The 24,087-nt window shown below is 39.0% G+C and overlaps 2 protein-coding genes across 2 annotated transcripts in view; one reads left to right on the forward strand and one right to left on the reverse strand.

The window, feature by feature from the left end:
- Positions 1 to 4,417: 4,417 nt before the first annotated feature.
- Positions 4,418 to 15,352, reverse strand: ammecr1 (AMMECR nuclear protein 1). Its single transcript, XM_079247794.1, has 6 exons — positions 14,316 to 15,352; positions 11,711 to 11,821; positions 10,179 to 10,293; positions 9,885 to 9,975; positions 9,665 to 9,761; positions 4,418 to 9,340 (listed from the first exon to the last, which is right to left on the reverse strand). Exons 1-6 carry the CDS (start codon positions 14,780 to 14,782, stop codon positions 9,226 to 9,228), a joined length of 996 nt encoding a protein of 331 aa, XP_079103920.1. The 5' UTR covers positions 14,783 to 15,352; the 3' UTR covers positions 4,418 to 9,225.
- Positions 15,353 to 20,917: 5,565 nt separating this feature from the next.
- The window catches only part of kif4 (kinesin family member 4), a gene marked incomplete at both ends in the record, with an annotated part of 15,083 nt that continues 11,913 nt past the window's right edge, over positions 20,918 to 24,087 (forward strand). The window contains 11 exons of the mRNA XM_079247911.1: positions 20,918 to 21,040; positions 21,189 to 21,303; positions 21,522 to 21,712; positions 21,825 to 21,914; positions 22,065 to 22,231; positions 22,553 to 22,647; positions 22,810 to 22,929; positions 23,275 to 23,450; positions 23,556 to 23,617; positions 23,701 to 23,833; positions 23,989 to 24,047. Of these exons, the coding sequence (XP_079104037.1) occupies positions 20,918 to 21,040; positions 21,189 to 21,303; positions 21,522 to 21,712; positions 21,825 to 21,914; positions 22,065 to 22,231; positions 22,553 to 22,647; positions 22,810 to 22,929; positions 23,275 to 23,450; positions 23,556 to 23,617; positions 23,701 to 23,833; positions 23,989 to 24,047 (1,331 nt within the window). The remainder of the gene's footprint in view (positions 21,041 to 21,188; positions 21,304 to 21,521; positions 21,713 to 21,824; positions 21,915 to 22,064; positions 22,232 to 22,552; positions 22,648 to 22,809; positions 22,930 to 23,274; positions 23,451 to 23,555; positions 23,618 to 23,700; positions 23,834 to 23,988; positions 24,048 to 24,087) is intronic.

Below are 24,087 nucleotides of genomic sequence, written 5' to 3' on the forward strand. Positions count from 1 at the left end.
CTTTCTGTGACTCTTCCAGTCTCTCCATATCCCTGTTGCAACCTGCTGATGACACTCTGTGACACTCCAAGCTCAGTGGCCACTTCTGTCTGAGAACGTCCTGTTTGAAGCATCGCAATGGCAAGGGACTGTTGTTCCATTGTTAGGTGTCGTCTTGGTCTCATGATGTCAAAATGTGAACAGCATGATGAGGACAACTGTTTAAACACCAGCTCTAATTGAACCAGGACATTTATTGGTCAATTCAAGGATCCCACACCTGCCGTGATTTTTGCCGTTAAGGTCCTTGTTAGAGAACAGCAACTTGTGCAAAATTTATTGAAACATTTAACAGTTGGACATGTGCATTTAAAAGCTTAGAGAAGATCACATTAAGTTCACCTGTACAGGTTTGAATGCATTTTAGGCTTGTGAAATTTCACCCAAAAGCTGAATATCCCTAACTTTTTGTGAATAGTGTAAGTGGCTGATTAGCAGGCTTCTGCAGAGCTGAATGACATGCAGAAGAATTCAGCAATCTGACTCAGCTGTGCTGGATAGGAGTTGCATCTAAAGGTTGCAGGATGGTAGATCTCGAGGACGGAACTAAGGTATTCTACGGTAAAACATAAGGTAGTGTGTCCATCAGCTACAGCTTGAACAAAACAAATAAATTATACGAAACCCAGCAATACTGCAGTGATTTTGGCACATTTTGGGGATCAGTGCTAAAATGTTTAGCTATGTTGCTCATTGCAGCTATGAACCCAAAATCAAAATGCAAAATCCTCACATTTCACAGTCTTTGTAAAGGTGACTAATGTCGCTTGCCAGTGCTCTGTAATACAACAGCAACTGAAATTATTAAAGGAGGGAAATTCCAACACATTTCTTTCCATTTTTTGTCAATCTAATTCAATTTGCTATAATAATACTTTGTAGATTTATCATAAAAAGTACACTATTTCTTACTCAAATACTTTGCCGGCCAGATCACTGAAGTATTTTGTTGCCAAGTTCCTGTCTGACTCATACTGATCCACTGCTTTATGCTGTGGTTCACTGTTCTGTAAGAGGTCAGACGAGGTAAAAAAAAAAAGCTTCAAGTGCAGCTATTGACTAAAGTGAGAGCAGAGTTTCCGCTGCCCTGTGGCACTTCATGACTGCAGACAGATGCAGGAGGAGGTTTAACAACCTTAAATGGCCCCTGTAGCTGCAAATAGGACCCATGTGGGTGTATATTAACAGAGAAGGTTGGTAAAAATATGCTGCTCCTCTCTAAATCTTTATTTATGGGATGAAACAGAGCAAAGACACTTTAGGAAATTTGTGCTTTTTTATATATATATATCATGGATTATTACTGAACTGATCTAAAAGGCAACATGAACAAGATATTATTCGTTGGTGAAATGAAGGGAGCTGAAAGTTGTGGGGTGTACAGCTTTTAACTTCATGAAGTCATCAGCATTATTTATGCAGCCTAGGGCCAGACTGAGCATGGAGATGCAAGAGCTGGCTGGATTAACTTTCAGTCCAATGCAAGGCTCGTGTATTGTTACACCTCAGGCAGCAGACCTGAACCTCTCATCTATCTCTGAGCAGTTATTCCTGAATATCAAATAACAAGAAGTAAAGCGTTTTCAGATTTACCGTCCCAGACAACTCTGGCATCGGTGCCGAGTGGTTTTAGTAAAGGAGCTGGCAGAAATGCAAACCAGCGATATGGCAATGCATATGATGCAGAAGGAAGGCCTAGAAATGTTTTAATGAACAGTAACATTATTACGTGGTACAGATAACATGGTTCCAAAAATCAGTCCTGGCAAAAGACGGTTCTATAATGTACTATAACACTAAAGCATGAGAGGTTTTGCTGTGAAAATGTTTTACATGCATTTTATGTTTTTTTTTGTTTTTTTTGTCTTATATTCAGGGGGTGTGATTCTTTAAATGTAAAACATGCTGTGAGCTTTTTATTAAGAGCACAGCTTCTAATTTTCTGAAGTGATAAAACATTATTTGCATAGTGTATTTCATATAAACTAAATGCCACTTTAAGTGCTTTTATCCAGTATATATATAAAAATAAAAAAAACAGCATAAGAAAGGAAAGAGTCTCACTCAGAACCACCCAATCCCCACCCTGCATCTAATGCATTAGGTGACTACATGCTGCTGCACACGGTCTAAAAAACTGAGGAAATGCTTGCATATTTAGATTCAAAGAGAAATCTGGCAAATTTGTACAATGAAACAATAAAGGCACATAAAAAATGTAAATCCTAGAGGTTATCATAAAACCACAATTAAAAGAAAATAATTATCACATTTTAGGTGTGGCTTCTACAAGATCCTGCAAACTAATCTGCTCCATGTTTGTTGGATTGCAACATATAAATTCTGCAGATTACTTTGCTAAAAATTTCTACTAATCTTAAATCTTTAAGTATTTCACTTGGGGAGTTTTAGCAGATTACCATGTGGTGACTAAGACTGGTGAAATCCATCAAGCTCACAGCCATGTCCACAACACTAATTTTAGGCTTGATTTTGGCATGGAATCTGACTAAATCTGAGTGGGTGGGAGCTTTTATGTCTATTATATTAAGACAGGACTGTGATCAGATCAGTCCTGCCTTTACACAACAGACACAGGAAAATTGTCTGACAATGATTCAGTTACAACAGGTCTTGCCCTGTTTCATTGCTTAGTACCATAAGGAACAGTTTTTACCAGGTTGGATCCTTCAGATCTGCCTTCATTGGTTGCATAGATTCAACAAGGTTCCATATCGACATGACAGTGTCACACAGCTGATGCAAACATGTCGGCTGCATATCCACAACGAGAATATCATGTTCTTTGACATCCCAAAGGTGCTCCACTGGATTGAGATCTAGTGACTGTGGAGGCCATTGGAGTACAGTATCCAAGAAACCAGTTTGAAATAGTTTGAACTTTGTGACATGGTGCGTTATCCTGCTGGAAGTGGCCGTCAGTAGAAGCTACACTGTGCCCATATAAGGGACGGGCATAATCTGTCACAATACTCAGGTAGGCTGTAGCATTCAGATGATGCTCAGATGGTACAAAGAGGCCCAAAGTGTGCCAAGAAAATATCCCCCACATCAAAACACCACCAGCAGCCTGAACCTTTGATACAAAACAGTGTTTTCAGATTGTTTATAACAAATTCTCACCCTATTATTTGAATGTTGCAGCTGGAGTTAAGATTTAGCTTAGCAGATGAGTTTTCTAGTTGTCTGTTGCCCAAATTTAGTGAACCTTTGCAAATTGCAGTTGGTTTCCTGTTATTAGGCAGTGGCACCCGGTGTGGGTCTTCTGCTTCTGTTGCCCACCTAATCCAAGTTTGTGGTTTCAAAGATGGTACTATTAATACCTTGGTTGTAATGGGTGGTTATTTGAGTTACTGTTTCCTTTCTGTAACTCCAGTCTGCCCATTCTACTCTGACCTCAGACACCAACCAGACATTTTGGTCCAGACTACAAACAGTTTTCTTTTTTTTTTTTTTACTCCCCTCTGTAAGCCCTAGAATTGATTGCATGAAACATTAAGAGCAGTGCATCTTGCATAAACAGTCTTGCCACATTCAAAGTCACTTAAATCCCATTAACTTTCCATTCTAATACTTGGTCTGAACTTGTCATAGTCCTGAAGTGGCTGGTCTGGGCTTCACTCCCCCACCATCCAACACCATGAACATTAGAAGATGGATGTTGACCATATCTACACACTTCAATGCACTGAGTTTCCATATGATGAACATTAGGCAACTGAACAAGTGTGCCTAAATAAATGGCCATTGATTGCATGTTAAATAAGACTTTTGTTTTAGAAACAGAACATTTGTCCAATACAAATGTTGCAGTTAATGAGAAATGCAGTAGGTCAGGGTGTCCAAAGTAAGGCTCCTCTTCTGACACACTTGGCTTATATTAAATGGATCCAACAGTTTAATAAGTTCTGATAAGCCAGGTGTGTTGGAGCAGACATACATGGAAAACCTGCAGGATTGTGGCAATCCAGGACCAGAGCTGGACCCCCCTCCTGCTCTAGCTCAGGGGTGCCCAAGTCCGGTCCTCGAGATCTACCATCCTGCTATTTTTAGGTGCAACCCTTCTCCAACACACCTGAATCAAATAAGTGGCTGATTAGCAGGCTTCTGCAGAGCTGAATGACATGCAGAAGAAAAATTCAGCAATCTGACTCAGCTGTGCTGGATAGGGGTTGCATCTGTTGCAGGATGGTAGATCTCGAGGACTGGACTTGGGCACGCCTGCTCTAGCTGTATGCACTGTAAGACAACAGAATGACACATTTTTATTTTCAGTGGATTTTGCATTTTTTTTTTATTGAATAAATGATCTTAAAAGGTAATAACAATGTTTAAAACTACATTATCTTCACAGCCATTGCTTACATACTCAGATAAGCCATCTATATATATATTCTTCCAACCCTCCCATTTTTTGGGGGGGGATTTAGTTTTTTTGTTTTATGGGAGTTTTTTTTCTCTTCTTTTGGAGTCATACTATTGTTATAAATGCCCATTTCAAGTCCCATCACACTAACAGCAATTCAAGAGGAAAGGAGGAAGGGTTTAGCTCTACAGGGGATGGATTTTAAGTTCCCAGTTCATATTTTTCCATCAAAATTTTTCAGAGTACTAAAGCAAAAGAAAAATAAAAAGAAACGAAAAGATCCAAAAAACTGACAAAGAAACTAAAGTTGGTATGAGGAGTTACACCAGGCAACCCTCCCAGCCCATCAGGCCACTGCAACAGAAATTTTATTTTGTACAGTGACACGTCTTATAAGTCAGTGTCTCAAAAATTCAGAACATAGAAAACCACCAAAATAATTCTGAAACTAGATCCAAAATATTCCTTTGAAAAGAATTTATTTTGATGTACAAAAACAGTCATTTTCTTTTTTTATGGTGTTTTTTTTTTTTAAATATCTTTTATAATAAAAAGCTTCAGACACACGTTTATTGTAGTTCTTATTTGTCATTATCATTATTATTGATTTACTTATTTCTCTTTTTTAATTAATCTATCAGTGCGATTGTATACCAGTGCAGCTACTGGGTCCAGAGTAAAGAAAACAGGCTTTTTCATCTTTAATGGCATAAAAAATAAGGAAAAATCCATCTTTTATACAAAGTATAACTGCTGGTCTTTAGGGAAGGAAGAAAAACAAACAAACAAACAAAAAAAAAAAAAAAGATTTTATAAACCCACAAAGCTAGGAGGCACACCATGGGATTTTTCATTTTTGAAAATTATATCAATAATAATAATAATAATAATAATAACAAAACAAGTAACAACAATTTGCAACCACTTAAACCATCTTGATGCCATGTATGACTTCAGAGACGGATTCAATGAATATTCATTGAAAAACTGGGTTGCTAAATAAGTCAAGACAGTTGAGAAATCGCACAGAAAAAAAATAGACATAAAGAACATTTTGTCAGTAGCAGGGGTGGTTTTTGGAAGGACAGGAAGCCAGGCCAGAAGAGCAGCATTTGGGCATGGCCGCTGGCATCTTTGGTTCAGTCAAACATACGAAGGTAACGCGAGTTTGAGCATTCCATGAGAAACAAGAATGACCACATAAGGAATGCGGAGGCTGAACTCTAACCCTAGTATGGAACCAAAACACACAATCTGCTACAAGAACCTACAAGTGTCGTTCCATATTATCCCTTGAGGTATCAATGCTTTTAACTGTGGATCTGCACAGAGGCAGGACTGTATTCTGCATGTTCCACGTAAAACATTAACTCACCATCTCCTATTAGGATATGCTTACTTTCAATGTGGTTAAACAGAGGCAGCAAAAGCCTCAACACCAGGATCTTTAACAACTCAAACCTTGCCCTTTCAGAGGAGGTCAAATGATTCAGCAGCTAAAAAGAAAACCAAGGATGTGATCTGTAAAACCAAACAGCAGCATCCAATCTTCCCGGTGAGGCTATGACCACTACTCCTGCTACCTTCTTATGAACGACACATCACACCTTGACAAACTAGGCCATGAGGTTGGGCCACAGTGTCGGGAGTTATTGAGGGGCAGGAGGTTAACGTGTGACTTCTTGTCCTTTCAAACCTGCAGGGGTGTTGACTTGCACTGGTAGGAAAATATATATAATAATTAAAAAAACAAACAAAAAAAACAAAAACATCTGTTGAACAGATCTGCATATATCAAGGATAGTAAAAGGTAACATGTAGGATTTTCTCTTAATACATCACTGTTAAACTGCAATAACGACCATTAACAGTACATTCCATAGCCCCTAGGGTTTCCTTCTTAATTATAAGTAAGAATGTCTGTTTTCCCATAGGGAATTGATCCCAAAATTACCCACACTGGACTAAATGGAAGCAAAGCTTCTTGGGGGTGTTTGTTATCCTTCAGTAATAAAATGTGCCGTCATGACTCATTTCACAGCAATTTCTATAAGAGGAAATCTTACATGCAGCATCTTTAAGTATGATATGATCAATGAGTCCGCATGACCAGTCACGAGCTGTGACCACCCCAATATGAGGTCCGATAGCACCATATTTGTCTTTTAAATCTCTTAATGGTTAATAAGAGTGTCTAAGCCATAGATCAAGCATATCATGGATAAAACCATAGGTCTCATACTCATACATACATGCAACAAAACGCATTGCATGTGTATACAAAGACATATGTAAAAGAGCATGGTCAATTTGGTTTTGCAGCAGAAAAATTCAGGTTGTGCTGTATTAAATGGACCAGGAGATCGATGCCCGACTGTCCCTCTTCATGTAGTGTGGGGTACATTTCCCAAGAGGCATAAAGCTGTCTTCCCATGGTTTAAACATTAACGGTAACATCACCACAGTACCCAGTTTTCACTGAACAGAACGAGTATGCAAAGTCCAAGCATAAGATATGAGCATCAAGGAGACTGCTAGCCTCCCCCTGTAGGTTTACAAAAACTTCAGCAAAAGCATCCAAAGTGAAGATTGTAGTTTGAGGCCCTTTTCAGCATGTGGTGCTCAGATGGGAGTGGGGAAAGAGCAAAACCATGGGACAGAGGAACATTCAGAGCATCATCTGCTGGTCCATCATGTAATAAATCATTTTAAGGCAACACAACTGAAGTCGGATCGTTTCGGGTTACTGTGGATGGAGTGCCAAAAGCCCTTGACATTTTTGCATAAAGAAAAATAACCTGCCAGTCAGTAAAGGCTGTGACAACAAAAAGATGTTTTTCAAGTTACAAGAACCTCTCAAAAAATTCCAGTTCGCAAACAACCCAAAACAAGCAGATAGCATGGTGATCTTCAACAGTTCAAACATTCTTTAAAAGTTAAGTCCAACTAGTCTAATGTGTGAAGATGTGAATCACAACTAGTAGTATCTGGATAGGAAATGGCTTTTGAAGTCCTTACAAAGCCCTGGCTTCTTTTTTTTTTTTTTATTTTATTTAAAAAAAAAAAAAAAAAACACCTAGACCTCGACTGTGAACTGTGAGGCCCCATGCAGAGATTCTGCTCCAACAAATTCAGCTGTGTTTCCTGAACCTACTGCCAGACAGCTGACAAAACAGACTAATCAAAACATTCCCTGTGCTGTACACACACACACACACAGGTCAACGGAATATCACTGAGGAGCGAGGAGAACAGTGACGGTGCGGTTTCAACAACTAAATCGACTTGCTGCACTACTGTGACAGCTCTGGTTTCTACGCAACACTATGACATGCACTTCTAAATGACACATACATGTTAATAAGATCACTTTTGTTGTGCATCAAGAGGTGTGGTTTCATTCAGTTACTTTTTTTTCTCTTCTTTTTTTTACTTTTTAGTTTTTTTAGTTAAATACATCATACTTTGTGGTCGAGTGACAATGGTTAGCTATAATCTGAAAAGGCAAGATAATGTTTCGACGACAACATGGGCAATGAACAAGACATGAACCAAATGAGAGAAACCGCTGAAGACCTAATATATCCACCAGAAGTGACCAAATGCAAACACTTCAAGCCAAATTATTGAAGACTCTTGCAAGGTTTGGAGTAAAGAGAAGGGAATATGGCTTTAAGTAGCTTTACCGTGTCCCTGTCAAGTGACTCTGCCAGTAAACTCCAACCAACAAAAACTTTTGCATTCTGGGAATTATTTTTTTTCCACTTGGAGATCTGTAGTCAACACCAGCTCCCCCTCACCAAAATAAGGAAATGCACCCAACTCGTCACCTGTCTTACATAAATGATTTACAAATATCTGTACGACCACAACTGTCCCCCCAAAAATGGCTTCCAATGCAATTACTTTATATTTATAGCTGTAGACTCTCGCCAAAAAAAAATCTGTTCTTTCCAGCACAAAACAACACAACTCCGAGGGGGAGGTTGCCAAAATTCTTTGTGAAATATTTCCGTTTTTTGTTTCTTTTTCAGAAAATTAACATGTTTCACTGGTTTTCATCTTATGGCAGAACAGCTTCTATATCCACACACTGCAACACACATAATTGTGAGCACAATCAATAAATGGCACCAGCAAGAGCTGGTCGAAGGGCATCACAATCCTAACTACACTTTGGAGTATACATGTCTCAATACATAGTTCCAACTATAACACTACAAGAGTTTGCAAGGTTAAGAAAACCAACCTCAACAGTCGGGTTTTTTTGAGAGGATTCAGAGGAGGGACGAGACAGCCTTTGAGAACTGCAGTTGCCTTGCTACATGATATTACACATCTGGATAGTAAGGTAAAGAAAATGAAGAAAAAGCAAAAAGTATTCTCTTATTAAATGTAGCAAAGCCTAAACGATACGAGCATGTGACTAATCCACCATGAGACTTCATTCCATCCACAGAATTAAACACCTGATTAATTTGCTGAGAAGATGCAAAATTAATAAAATGTAATATTAGTTCAATTTTCAAAAATATTAATGAAGGCGGGGAAGTAATAGATATTTATATGCTGCAAAAACTTAACCACAGGCAAACACAAACACCTGGACTTCTTGCCGTAATCAAATGATGCTTCGTTGCCACCCGTTGCCATGTCAACGTCTAGGAGACGGCCAGCATGGCAACGGAAACTATCATCATAAAATGGTACAGTAGTAGAAATAGCTAGACCAGGAGGGGGCAGGCTCTCCTGGGAAAAGGTCCGCGGAGAGGTCCAATGATTGGTCATGCGGCTCGCTGTCAGGAATAATGGTTGTAGGGTGGTAGAGGGTGCCCGATGCCATTCTGGTAGTGATGGTGCTGGCGGTGGGCAATGTACTCTGCATAACCCATCGTCATCTTCTCGCTACGGTACCTAGGGTAAAACAGTGTGTTTGTAAAGATCAGCCGGGTTTTAACATGACACTTGGTCTCCATAGGAACAGTATAAGGTATAAACTACTGATCATCCGCGTGTTCACTGACTAATTCAGTAAATGTAAAATACATTTTTCTTATTACAGTTTATTAAAATACTCAAATTTTACAGAAATGTTTAACAGGAACAAAATTTATTTTTCAACCCATGCTTCTATAGATGGGCGATAAAATTCACTTTTAACCGCCACATCCTCAGTGCACAGTCCTGAGAAAGAAATACATCTGCAACTCGCATTTAATAGAATATATGTCATTTTACCTGGTTAACTTAATGGTCTTCCTGAAGTCATTTGTGATGGGAGCTTTGTAACCTCCCTTTCGTAGTAAGGAATCTATGGTTTGAATGTGGTCCCAACCTAAAACAACAGTAATATCACAGAAAACAGATGGGGATTTTGTGTTTGAGTCATTCAATTTAGTGAAAGCAAAGTTGGTTTAATATCTAGATGGTAAAAAAAAAAAAAAAAAAAAAATCTCACCTTGCTCCTTTGCAACCTCTGGTAGGTAGGTGGCGGTGCGTTTTGATCCTTTTTCATTGAAAAATTCTATCCTTATACCGTGAACACCCACCTAGAATCAAAGGCATAAGCAGGCAATGTCTTTTTCTTTTTTTTTTTTAATTATATATATATATATATATATATATATATATATATATATATATATATATAATTTCAGAAGATTTTACCTCTAATAATGACAAGCAACTTGGAAAAAAATCCCTTTTTCTGCTGTTTAAAAAAAGGCATGCTTCAGCAAAGCACATCTCCTACCTCCCAGTCAAGGTAATCACCGACGTCTTCAAAGTTTGTGAGAAGAGACACTGAGCAGAAGAGGCGAGGCAGCTCATCCCTTGTCATAGGGGGGAAGCGGCTGTCTTTAAGGGCACTGCAGACATAAAAGCACAAAGGGAAAAAAAGAGAATTACAAAACACAGATAAGCGCCATAAAAATCCAGTCTTAAAGGATCTGATAGTTTCATTATTATGCGAGGGTCTTAAATGCCTGACTCTTGCTGATGGGATGAAAAAGAAATAGAAGCAGATATGGCAACACAGCACACACCAACATCATCCCCTGAGCCTTTTTTTCCTTTGTTGTACATTTTCTGCTCAAATGGCAACATGAGACGAGCTATTAGCAAAAGAAAAAGTGTGGACATCAAGGCATGACAACCAAAAGTGAATGTATATCATACTGAAGCATTTGTTGTACATCTATTTGGCATGTTTGGCAAGGCAGTGTACAAGATTTTGTTTGCAAGAGGAGGATCCCTGTCTTTTCACAGATTTAAAAGAATAATGTAAAGTGTTTTACTGAGATTCAATATGAAAACACCCACTGTAAAATATTTTACCCTTATACTACTGAGAGTCTGCAGCAAAACCTACTAAGATGTGACAGGCTTTGTACCCAGGCAGCCATGTGCACCACTAATCCTGTCATCACCAGAGTTCAACTACATCTGTGGGGGAAAAGTATGATGTAGATTGTGAAATATGGCTGCTCCCAAAAGATAGTCACAAACTCTTGAGGCCAAATTGCTCAGCCTTAGTGTAAGAACCCTAAACAGTTGCAGGGGGGGGGGGGGGGGGGTCAAACTTGCCAAGTAATACCATTCCAATTGCAGCTATGAAAAACATACTTCGTTTGAGACCCAGCATCACTTGTATACAGTGTTTCAAGGTGCTTAGCATGAAGGTTATTCTGAACATCTTCTATGGATTTACACTTCTGTCTGTAATCCCAGACTGACTCCATCAAGCTGAGATCAGGGCTCTGTGGGGGCCCACACCATCTGCTGCAGGATCCCATGTGCCTGTTAATGCCAGAGATCATTCTTAATGACTTGACTGTATGTTTGGGGTTGCCATGCTGCAGAAAGAATTTGGGATCAAACGGACACTTCCCTGATGGTGCTGCATCATGGCTAAGAAATTGCCCACTGAGGAAATTCATCAATCCGTGCCAAGTCTGCATGAATGGTCTTTCATTTTCTGTGCAATCACATTCTTATATGGGAGTGCCATTTCTTCAGAAACCTGTCGTTTTTAGACAGGCAGTCTTTGATCCAGAAAGTGGTTACACTATTTCTTACATTCAAAAAGCAGACATTAAATTTTAAGCTGCTATAAACTTGCCCAATATAGCAGCGTTCAACATTATCTGAACATTATCTTTTACCAGGACTGATTTTCAGGCCATAACAGCTGTGAAATAAAACCCTCACACACACTGCGATTTAGGAAAACTAATTACTACATGTGCACCTTAACACAAGGTCTATATAGCAATAGTTGCTTACCTGGTAAGGGTGTACTCCCTGAGTCCTGAGTGCAGATTCATGGCAGAAAATGTACCTATACAACCCCTCAACCGCTTGTCTCTGCCTATTTTCCATGTGACAAACAGCGGACTGAAAAACAGAACAGAGAGGGCATTTTAAAGTGTTGACGTTAAACCACATGCAGACATGTATGACTGTACTGTATGACTGATGCCTGGCACCTCAGATGACCAAATAATTTCAGTTTACACACCACAGTTCTTACTCTTGCTAGCTAGAATCGGAACAAACATCTTTCATCATCAGATTATTTTGTATCAGAGGCTTGTGCTCATAGCTGCACAATCAGTTCCTGTCACTGAATTACAATTAAACCATACGATGATGAGTTTAAAGGTTATCTTCTCTGACTGACCCTCAGAAGGCTGCTGAATCATGCAAAACAGGGCAAAAAGTCACAAAGTATTATGTACAACCAATCTGTGTCTTAAACTGGTGTAACTGGTGTAAACAAGATTTGATGACTTATTCCTCTTGTACTGTCATTGTACAGGAATACAACAAAATTCTGTTTGGTAGCATCTCATGTTCTTCTTATTAATAGCAAAAAAAAAAAAAAAACATACAATACACACACTAAGTTGTTTTCCATATTGTGTAAAGACAATCCAGAAATGTTTACTCGCCGAGCTGCTGAGCACTATGAACGTAACCAATGTTGAGGTTGTTTTGAGCATTCCAATAATTGAATCTGACAATGCCCCCAAGTAAAGGATGTGTCAAGGACACAACAATAAGTATGAGTTTCTAAACCTACCCTACTTTACAAATTCATTGGACATTAGGTCACTACGTTTCAAGTGAGGAATCCCAGGCGTAAAAGGTGACGTTTACCCTTTAATGAGTTATTATCGCGTATATTATTACATGTAACGTAACTTTACAGGTCACAAATCAAGTAAAATAGTATGCATTTATACTGGTGGTGGTGGTGGCAGGGGCTTTGAAGAAATTTATTTTGTAAATATATTTTGTATGGCGATTAAGCAACAGTAAAAGACAAGAAGAGAGTAGAAAAATACTTTTAATTTGAAATGTAGCCATTTATCATGTCATTTAAAAAGCATTTAATTAGGTCAACAAAAGAAAATACAATAAAAGAACACTACAAAACAAAGTGGAAGAGAACAGTACATACTGTTAATGCACTGCTAAGAAACTATTCCCCACTTAGATTTGCTGCCATTTTTTTCTTTTAATTTGACAGACAATGAATAAATGTATGCTGTATTACACCAAACAAAATGCATGTTTTTATGTGGCTTTAAGTTGTTGCCTTACAAACTACCACAAACCACTTTTCAACCCTTCATGTTTGCATGTTACTTTTAAGTAATAACTCTTCTTTACCACGAAAAAAACAAACAAAAAACAAACAAACAAAAAAAAAAACTAGTTTAACCACCTTAAAATGTGACTAAGACGCCATTTAAGTCACATGCTATCACATTACTATGGTCATATAGGGTGGGGACAAAATGTTTCCACGGAGGGCGCAGGAGAGCATTAACAGACAAATAATGTACATTTATTGACCTTATGCTACTTTGGTCATATGACCTAAACAACTATCTTTAGTGGAACTTTAAAACATTAAGGCAGTTTTACTTGTTTACGAGCTTAATTAATCTACCACTGACACTACTTCTTAAATACCAGTTAAATTAAGCAAAGCTTAGGACAGCTAAGTCCCACATTTTCTTTGTTGGTTCAAGCTAAATTCAGTCGGCATTTTCCGGTAATTCGACGGCAAGTCATTCATACCAAAGAAAACCTGTCAAAGAAACTATTGACAAATGTATGCACTTATCGTAATAATGGCATACAGGATACTCTGAATAAATGTGTCAATAAATTAAAAACCAGAAGCTCATTAGTGCTTCGTTACTGAGCTAATATAGCTCATGCGGCTAAGAGCTAACCCCACTATGTAGCCATTCAGTTCATTCAAGAGACTATACATACCTGAATTAATTTCTAATGTTATTATTTAGTATTTATTAAACTACTTGTCATATCAAGATTAAACAACTATGAAGCCGAAAAAATACATTTTCTTATCTTCGTTCCACCCTCTTTTCGGTGTAAATTGTTAGCCGATGTTAGCTAACGCTAGTAGCTTAGCCAATATTAGCTTAGCAATTTTTGGTTGGACCGACAGTCCCGTAAAATCTTTCCTTTACCGACAAGAACCAACAGTAGATCAAAAGTGACATCGCGCATCAGTAATTTATATAAAACACTGCTCAATGAACATCATATCAAATTTACCATAGAGTCAGTGTACGGCTTTTTCAGCAGCAGGCCAGTGCGGATAGTCTATTCGACTAGGCCTAATTTCCAACTTGGTTCATTTACTCTGTGGCCGCCAGCTTTTTGAGTTAAATTCTTGAAAAGTTGAATGTTGTTTCGATGTGACAGTTTGTGCTCTGGACATTGAAGCAGGACACAGAATGAAATCCACCGAATGCGGTGCAAAAAAACCAAAAACATCTGTAGTGGGAATACAACAACAGCGGGCTTTGGCATGCAACAAAACAACAATAGACTGAAAAATACTCACTAGGGATCGTTTGTAAACCTGGGTGTTCTCGGAGGTTGGTATCCGTACAGATGGCAATAAAGCACGTCAAAGCAGAAGCAGCACATCTCTGCTGAGACGACCATTTTTCTGCCACCACTTCCCGAACCTGGTCCCGGGCTGAGATTCGGGGAAAGGCCGGATGTAGTGTAACCGGCCGGAGCTGGGGACAGCGAGTTTGTGCCACCGCTGCTACTCCCGCCGCTAACGTTACCCCCGGGTCCCCCCAGGCCGTTTGCCCTGCTCACGTTCGCCGTTGCAGCAACAGTCGCAGAGGAGCCAATCCCCAACTCTGATCCACAATGTCCGGTTCCTGCCACCCCGCTTCCCGCCCCCACCCCGCCGGGACCCCCCGATCCGGGTGATCCCGACAGCTTCTGCTTCTTCACCCCGCAGCACCCGGCCGCCATCTTGGAACAATCTGCACCGACACACCGCTTCCGACCCATTACCGTCACCGCGGGAAGGGTGGGGGGGAACGCCGACCAGACGTAGAAATCCCACTGCGTTGATACGTACGACGGACAATACTCCACTTTCACTCTTTTATTTTTTTATTTTTTTTTTTTTTTTTGTCGGACGACGAAATAACCGATCTGGTGAGAGAAGACTGCAATGTCACCCTAGCGTTGCCTTTAATAATGCGTGACTTCCCTACATAAAATCCATAACTGGATTTTTGTTCCTTTAGTGGTCAGCCAGTCAAGCTTTGGTGTTCCAGTGGATCGCCTAAAATGTAAAGTCCGAGCCAAATATACACCCCTTCTCCCTAAAACGACACCATACGAAGCGATTTCTTTCAGTTCCCCTTAAACACACAAGTTCAGGGAGTGAACAATCCGAACAGGCCGCAGATGACAATATCCAAGCGGTCCAGATGTGAAGCCGACAGCCGTTGCGCTGTAGCCCCGCAGCACACCTCTCCAAGTGGAAGCCGGGAGCTCGAGTACGCAGGACCCATAAGCTTCAGCACAAATTGCGCACAGTGTCTTGGACAGCGTAGCTTCTCATTGCACCAGCTTGTTTGTTACTGCCTCACGAACTTCTAATTATACAACAGGCCCAGAATATTGAAATGCCAGACGCTGGGGTAACGCAGAGTAAAATGGCATCTGACAATGCAGGGTTGGCATGGCACAATGAAACGCGTCAGCACCGAGCAAGTCATGTCAAGTACCGTTAGCCAACAGTTTGCACCTGCATCATTACTGTTCTTGGACCTGGGTTAAAAAAAATCTCAATAACACCCCCGCGTCAAATGGAGAGCTGAAAGTTTTCAGTATAGGTTTGTTTGGAGGTTGTCATCCGCTCATGGGGATACATATAGACGCGCATTCTTCTCCGTGGACCGTGAGAAAGCCGCTGGATTTGGCAACCCACCCTCCGCATCCGTCTGTCAGCTGCTACAGTTCTTGGCTGTTCGGTTAAAAAAAAAAAAAAAAAAAAAAAAAAAGAGCCCTACGATCAGTCTGTGGGCACAGGCATCGGAGTCGTCGGCACGCCAGAACCGGATTCAGAAAATGGTCTGCGCCCCGTTACTACACAATATGCGTAGCTTTACAAGGTCCCGAATGTGCAATTCAGAATAAATGTACGCTGCTCTGGAAGCATGCGCGTTCTTGACGTCGGTGCGTATGGTACGTGCATGAAAAGTAACAGTTCTCCTAAAGTTGTACAAGGCATATGACTACACTATGACTCTGGAGTTAACAGTTTCAATGTAATTCACAGTTCTGGGAGTTGAGATAGGACAAACACAAATGATAGCCAGGGCCGGATTAAAAGTGCACAGGCCCCTGGGCCCAGAGTGTTCCAGGGGCCCCCTTCCCCACCACAACACTGTGAAAATTGTGAAGGATACACTGTGAAATGACATTTTTAACGTCTCTCAGCCAGTGGTACCAATAGCAATACACTGGACACTTTGGTGTGACTATCTGGCTTTTATATACATTGCGTTTATGTCCAAACTACTAGTGTTTTCCCTAAGCCCCACATGGGCCCAAGTGGGCGTGAGCTCCTGGGCCTGTGCACACAATGCCCATTGGATAATCCAGCTTTGTGGATAGCACAGCTAACATATCTGTCTGTATTCCACTTGATAGGGAGGTTGTAATGAAATAGACACATTTTTCTGCCCCATGACATTTTCTATGCCCACCCTGTCTCAGCTGATGATGATCTTGACTCAGAGTACTGCCATGAAACCAACGAAAGATTATAAAAGAGATACATTATTTTGGGTGGGTGGCATGAGACGCAGGGACTCTGAGAATGAAGTAGCCAAATTCATTTATGTGCTTTTCTCAAAACACTCAAAGGTAGTAATCATCTTTCGTAACTGCCTTTTTCCCACCTGATTTATGATATAATTTTGACACAAGAAAAATATTTGATCATAGTAACTTATTACTGAGATAGAACTGGATGAATAAGTTTATATTTCTTGCCTGTAGTTCTGTTTAAGTACTTGTTCTTATATTAAACACACCTCAGCATGCTATCAGAGTCTTCTTTTTTTATCCGAGGCAGACAAGTAACCCTTAACCCTAAGAAATGTGAGCCTATTTACAGATTTCCAGCTGATTAAGATGGCCTTGGAGGGGTGTCCAGCTCCGGTCATCGAGAGCCACAATCCTGCAGGTCTTCCATGTATTTAGGCTCCAAAACTTCTGGCTCAAATTAATCAGTCATTGTGCAGAACGTAATAGACTATTGGATCCATTTAATATAAGCTAGGAACAGGGATGTATTATATTATTATTTGAGTACTGAATATGAGTAATATAACAGCATTCAAATATAGAAAACCATTCAAATGATATCCTCCTAAGCAGAGTAAGGCATAATTTTAAGTGACTAAAGTAAAATGATTTTGAACTTAAGTTCAACTTTACATTAAATATAAACTCCATGATAAAACATTTACCCTTGTGGAGGATAAAGGTAGTAGGTACACATGGCTTAATGCTGCCGAGCTGAATGTTTTCTCGTCAAATCCTATTCATGCAACCATTGAATTTCAGGCATGGATGATGTCATTGTAGTGAAATTCACCAGATCCAGATTAGCTTTTGAAGCTACAACAGGAAAGGGTGAAGCAGGCTGAATTTCCTCTCCTTTAGGCTGATGTGTGAAGCATGTGCACTCTTAGCAAGGTCAGTATAGCATATACAGTGCTGTCAGCCCAGATAAGCTGAGAGCAGTCATTATTGGTAGCTTTCACAACATTAATTTAGGTAATGTATACTTATTTTTCACCTTTAGTTTTATTCTTGTAAGCAGGGAAAATTTACATGTTATCATTAAGATCTTTCAGTGGAATTTTCTACAGCAGGATGGACTCACGTCTGACACAGCTGGTTAAATAAAGAGTCACCCATGATGATTATTTTAATAAGGGGAAGTCCAGTAAATATCACGAGTGATTAAAATATATTAACAGGGGATTGATTAGTGTTAATTACTTGATGAATGTAACTCAAGTCTGCTTAAAGGGATCAAAACAATCATTAATACTCTTCCTCTATAGCTTATGCTAATCGAATGGTAATATATGACTTCATTGCTTGCATGCAAGGTCAACATTGATGAATTCATGGAAATGTTTATGCACATTTTCTGAAACATACAGCTTTCTGAAGCTTTGACTTCTGCCAGTATATGGTCAGCTTAGATTTCTCTACCCTGCAGAAACCTTGTCATCACTGGACTAAGCTGTTTTCCCTTCTTGCTTCCAGCGAAATGACCTTTCTTTTCCAGCCAGAACGAGTCAGTTAGTCACTCAGCTTCCCCGCCTCTTGTATTTATAAGGGAAAAAACCCTAAAAATTTAGGCCTTGGCACGTTTGCCTAAAGGCATGTTTGCCTTTAGAATTATTGGATCAGATATTGCCTTGCAAATGTGGCTCTAATGTCCTCTTTTTTTTCTAACTGTTTGTTTGTTATTAAGAAGTTGAAGAGTACCTGGACTTGGAAGTTTAGTAAAGAATGTTTACTAGGTGTTTCTAATTACATAGCTTTGCCCCACAGGTTCAGATATATGAACACTAGGAGAGGTTGGGAATCTTTGCAGCGTCTGCTTTGTGGAATTACTGCGTTTCTGCTTTTGGCCGCTAGAGGTCAGTAAAACGGCAATCTGTCGAACTCTGCCTTGATATTAAACGTAGAAGAAGAAGGAGGGGGCGGCGCTGAATTTTTGAAAGTCGCGGGCAGAAACAGCGTTTCTCTGGTAATGTTAGTAAACGATGAAAGGATTAAAATCCATCCAGTAACTCCTAAGATTAATTGATACAATAAAGTAAACGTTTAGGGTCGCGTGTTAGCGTTTCCCGTTGCTATACAGAGTTAATCAATGTACGTTTTTGAATTATTTGATCATTAGTTCTGGGAAAAACTTGAAAAGGTACGTCAAATTTTACGTCCGTCTATCCACCGCTGCTAGCTAGCTAACGTGAAACTATAACTTCATCACCCATCGGCTAGGTTCAGTCTGGTTTGTTTTGTGTGCCATTTAATGGAAAACCAATGTTTAAACCATGAATGCGAGGACTTGTTTTGCTAAATTTCTTTGTTGCTACCGGTAATGAAAACTATCAGCTGAATACGTTGACGTTACTGTGAAGGGTTAACCAATCAGAAAATGGTCGGCTACGTCTTCATCATGCACAGCTTTGTTTCAGTTCGCCCAAAATAATGTCATACACGGTTCATTCATTTGGTTACTTTGTATAGGGAGACAACGAAGCGTACTGTAGGACACTGACCACTTTTTTGTAAGGCAAGTTTATTTGTATAGCGCCTTTCATGTACAAGACAATTTAAAGTGCTTTACATGAAACATTGAAAGCATTACAGGGGGGGAAAAAAGCATTGAAGGAAAATACAAATAACAAAATCACATTAAAATAATAAATTATATTAAAATGATTAAAAGCAGAGTAAATTAAAAGTTACTGTGCAGATGTCATGCATAGGTGCATGCGAAAAGAAATGTTTTTAACCTGGGTTTAAAAGTTTCTACATTTAATGAAGGATTAATCTCCACTGGCAGTTTATTGTAATCACTATTGTTTTGTTGTTGGTTTTTTTTTTTTTTTTTTTTTGGTTTTTTTTAAATCAAAACAAAAGTCGATGAAGACCCTTCAGACGCAAATGTTCAGATGGTGTATAAACTAAAAAGAGGATGTGAATTGTTCACATTTGTGCTTAAAAAGGCATTATGTCCAAATGACACTATTGTGAGCTGCTTCTTTCTCAGCGCTATTACGTTGCTTTCTATGGTAATATTTACTTTTTTGTTTCTGTAAACGACCACAGTAGCTTTATTTTGTGTTTTGTTGACATTATTTGTATTTTTAGGGCTGTGAGGATATGCTTTTTTCCCTGGTTCGATTCTGATTTCTTTGGGTGCCGATTCGATTTAAATTGCTTTTCTCACAATTCTTCAATATTGCTGATTTTTGTAGATTAAAAACAAAATAAATGTACAAAACTTTTTTTGCTTGTCATTTTTCTTGATTTCAAATAGGAAAAAACAACACAGCAGCCAGATCATCATTCTGCTGCTATAATGCCCAAGAAGACAAGTAAAAAGATCAATGAAAACAATAAAAATGACCAAAAAAATTTAATCGATTATTTTTGTTTATCTGAAAAAATAGATTTTTTAAAACAAAAAAATCAGTTTTAAAATTGTGAAGCAAAAAAAATCCAGATTTTCGATTTCGATTAGATTTTCCCACCCCTAATATTTTTCGTTAGTGACACAAAAAATATTTGGGTACACCTCTGAGTAAGTAAATTATAGTGTTCTAAGCAAGATTAATGTCCTTCACAGTCCTGATCTTAACCCAATTAAGCTTCTTTGTAATGAATTAGAGCAAAGACTGAGCTAGGCCTTTTTGTCCAATGCCAGTGCCTGACCTCACAAATGTGCATCTGGAATAATGGTCAGAAATTCCCATAAACATGCTGAAACCTTGTTTAAGATGTTTGCTGGAGTGTTGAAACTTTTATAGCTGCAAAAGGTGGAAAAATAAGATGTAAATTATTTCAGTCAAATTTCAGATTACAATTAACATAATTTATAAAAAATAAAGAAAAAAGGAAGCAAACTATGATAGAATTTCCCTCAGGGAGTTCAAAAGTTTTTTTTCATTCTTTGTAGTTTATGCATGGTCTAATTTTAAAAGTATGCATTTTTTGTTTTATGTCACTGTGACAGACCCTTTAACACCAAAGTGGTTTGACTTGCTTTCTAATTGCTTTTTTTTTGTTATTTGCAATTTGATTAGTTTGTTAGCTTTGTTGAATCCTCCATTGGTCTTTTTTTTTAAAATCAGTTCATTAGCAGTTATAAAAAAAAATCTGAAAACAAATGAAAGCCTCTGTGTTTATTTTCTGCCTTGTTAGCTCGTTTCAGTTCAAACTGAAGATGATTGAGCTGTAAAGATTTTGTTTAACTATCTAAATATGTAATAACACAATACCACATTGCCACTTGACTTTATTTATATAACTTTTGACAATAATATTAATTACTGCTTCTTCTTTCATTAAAGTTATTGATTGGAATCTTTCATCATGACAAATGAAGAGGGGAAAGTGATCCCAGTGCGGGTTGCCTTGCGATGCCGCCCATTGGTACCCAAAGAAATAAATGAGGGATGTCAGTGCTGTCTTACCTTTGTGCCTGGGGAGCCACAGGTAAAGCAGTCAGCAACAGACTAACAAATGTTTGTCTTTGTGATGTCGCACTTAAGATTTTTATTAGAATAAGATGGTTTGAATGCACCCAGAATGCAAATGATGATGTGAAAGAATATCTGTGTTCCTTTTTGTTTTTGTTTTTCAGGTGATTGTCGGCACAGAGAAGGCATTCACTTATGATTATGTTTTTGATCCTTCTTCTGAGCAAGAAGAAGTCTTCAATACAGCTGTGTCCCCCCTACTCAGAGGGCTTTTCAAAGGTACATCTTTGCTCTAAAGAAAGTCATCATGGTTTTACACACTTTTTTACACTTGGAACTGACTGCAAGTTCTGACTCTTAAGCTAATTTAGAAAGGGAGTAAGGGTCTTATTTTTTGGCTTCACAAGCATTTTAAAGAAGTGAAATTGTTTTGTTTTTGCCCCCTTTCTCGTGATTTTGTGAATTACTTTTACATCTTTACACTTTTCCTTTGCTAGGCTACCACGCTACAGTTCTTGCATATGGCCAGACTGGATCAGGAAAGACTTATTCAATGGGAGGAACATACACATCAGCCCAGGAGAATGACCCTTCAGTCGGAGTTATTCCCCGAGTTATCAAAAGGATCTTTGCAGAGAGGGAGAAGAGAACAGACTGTGAATTCTGCCTTGCAGTATCTTATCTGGAGGTTATTGAATATGCTTTGTTTACATTTCGTTATTCATCGTTTTTCTTGCATCTTGTGATTATTCTGTTTTACCAGAGACCTTAGTTACCCTTTTCCCCTCTTATCACTTTAGATATATAATGAAGAAATTTTAGATTTGCTGTGTTCATCTAAAGATAAACCTGGTCTCAGCATTCGGGAAGATCCTAAAGATGGTATTAAGGTGAGTGGCTAATTTTAATGTGAACACCCCTAACCCCCACCTCACCTTGTTTTATAGGGTGATTGATCACAAATAGACAAATTTCAAAGAATTTAATTTGTGTCTGACCTTCTTGATGTCAGATTTGATTTTTATTAAAACACTTTGCAGATTGTGGGGTTAACAGAGAGGCAGGTGTTGACCGACTACGAGATGGTGGGCTGTCTGGAGCTCGGAAACTCTGCTCGCACTGTGGGCTCCACAGCCATGAATGCTGCTTCTTCGCGTTCCCATGCCATCTTCACTATTACACTGGAGCAGCGCAGAGGGACAGACAAGTTGGTTCAGTTAACTTCCTTTTAACCTTTACCAACCTTTGTGAAACTACATCATTTATACAGTCCCCTGTAATGCATCAGGAACATCACATATGTGCCTGTTCAGGACAAAACTGAGTTAAATATGATTAAAAATGCAAGATGGTAATGTAAGTAATGCACAAAGGAAAGCAGCGATAAATAGGTAATCAGAAAAAATGAATGATTGCTAAAACTGGCTCAGTGTTTGAAAGTTAAAGTGTCAGCTTGGCAGCAGCAGCATCGCTTTTATTCATTTTTTTAAAACTATATTTTGAATATGCCTTCAAACATCTGTTGCAGGGCGGATTCGGTTGTTTCAAAGCTGCACCTTGTGGACCTGGCTGGTTCAGAGAGACAAAAGAAAACCAAAGCAGAGGGTGATCGACTGAAAGAAGGTAGTCAAAACTGTTCTGCTACAAAAGAGTTTCGAAATCATGTCACTTGCTAAATACAGGTGCTAAGAAGATGCTAATGTTTTTGTTTTTTACTGCAAGTGTCATGTCTTTATATTGAAATGGTAAAAAATCCAAGAGCACATATCCTGTTATTATCCCTAGGCATCAGCATCAATCGTGGCCTCTTGTCTCTGGGTAACGTGATCAGTGCCTTGGGGGATGAAAGCAAAAAGAACACCTTTATTCCATACAGAGACTCGAAGCTCACCCGTCTGCTACAAGGTACACTTTGATTTAAATGCTCAAAAGTCACATTGGTTGTTAGTTCAGACTTGAATCTCAGTTTTGGTCTTCAGACTAAGCAAGTTTATGTTCGGAGGCAGTTTGTACTTTACAAGTTATCATGCAAATTTGGTTCTGTTTTGCCAAACTGAACCATCCTGATGCTTAATAAGTTGGCAGGTATTGTTGGTATTTGCACAAAATTTACTTTCCAACACCTTTTATCTCTCTTTTTGTCTTCCTCTTCTTATGCAAAAGAAAGTCTTGTTTCATTAACACGTTTACAGATTTAAAATAAATATCATAATCCCAGTTTTGAGTACCGCTTCATGTGTTTGTGCTTAGATTCTTTGGGAGGGAATAGTCACACTTTGATGATTGCATGCATCAGTCCCGCTGATACAAACATGGAGGAAACCATCAACACATTGCGATATGCTGACAGAGCTCGCAAGATTAAAAACAAACCTGTTGTTAACGTTGATCCCCGAGCTGCTGAAATGAACAGACTGAAACAACAGGTACAAGCCTAAAAAACACTGGAAAGAAAAGCATTTGATATAATCTGATATGTTCTTTGTGTAAAATTTATTAAACAGCCCAAATAATTTGATCATTTTTGACAGGTTCAAGAGCTGCAGGTGATGCTACTACATGCACGAGGAGGAGTGGCTCCTGTGCTCTCTGGGTAGGACTGAACACATGTACAAATAAAGCCACTTTATCGATTTACTGAAAGGCCATGACAGTCAACCAGTTGTTCTGTCGCAGACCGGAGTCGGCAGAGAGCGTAACAAAACTTCTGGAGAGGAACCGAGCTCTGCAGGATGAGAACAGTAAGCTGAGCAGAGAACTGAGTGAAGCAGCTGGACAGACGGCCCTCATGTTTGAGAAGATCATAATGGTGAGATAAATGAATCTACATGAACTGATTATCTCCAACAACTTGTTTGTCTGAACACGGTTTTGTCTGCTTGAAATGTACATTTTGGTGTATTTTTATTGACATTTACTTGCTTTTTTTTTTTTTCCCCCCACTGTTTTTTCTTTGTGTCATAGACGGAACAAACCAATGATAAACTGCAAAGCAAACTGGAGCAACTGCAGCACCACGCAGCGTAAGTTTTCAAAACCATGAGACCAATGGATAAGAGTAAG

The sequence above is a fragment of the Telmatherina bonti genome (genome assembly GCF_933228915.1).
Source record: "Telmatherina bonti genome assembly, chromosome: 10".
Taxonomy (NCBI): domain Eukaryota; kingdom Metazoa; phylum Chordata; class Actinopteri; order Atheriniformes; family Telmatherinidae; genus Telmatherina; species Telmatherina bonti.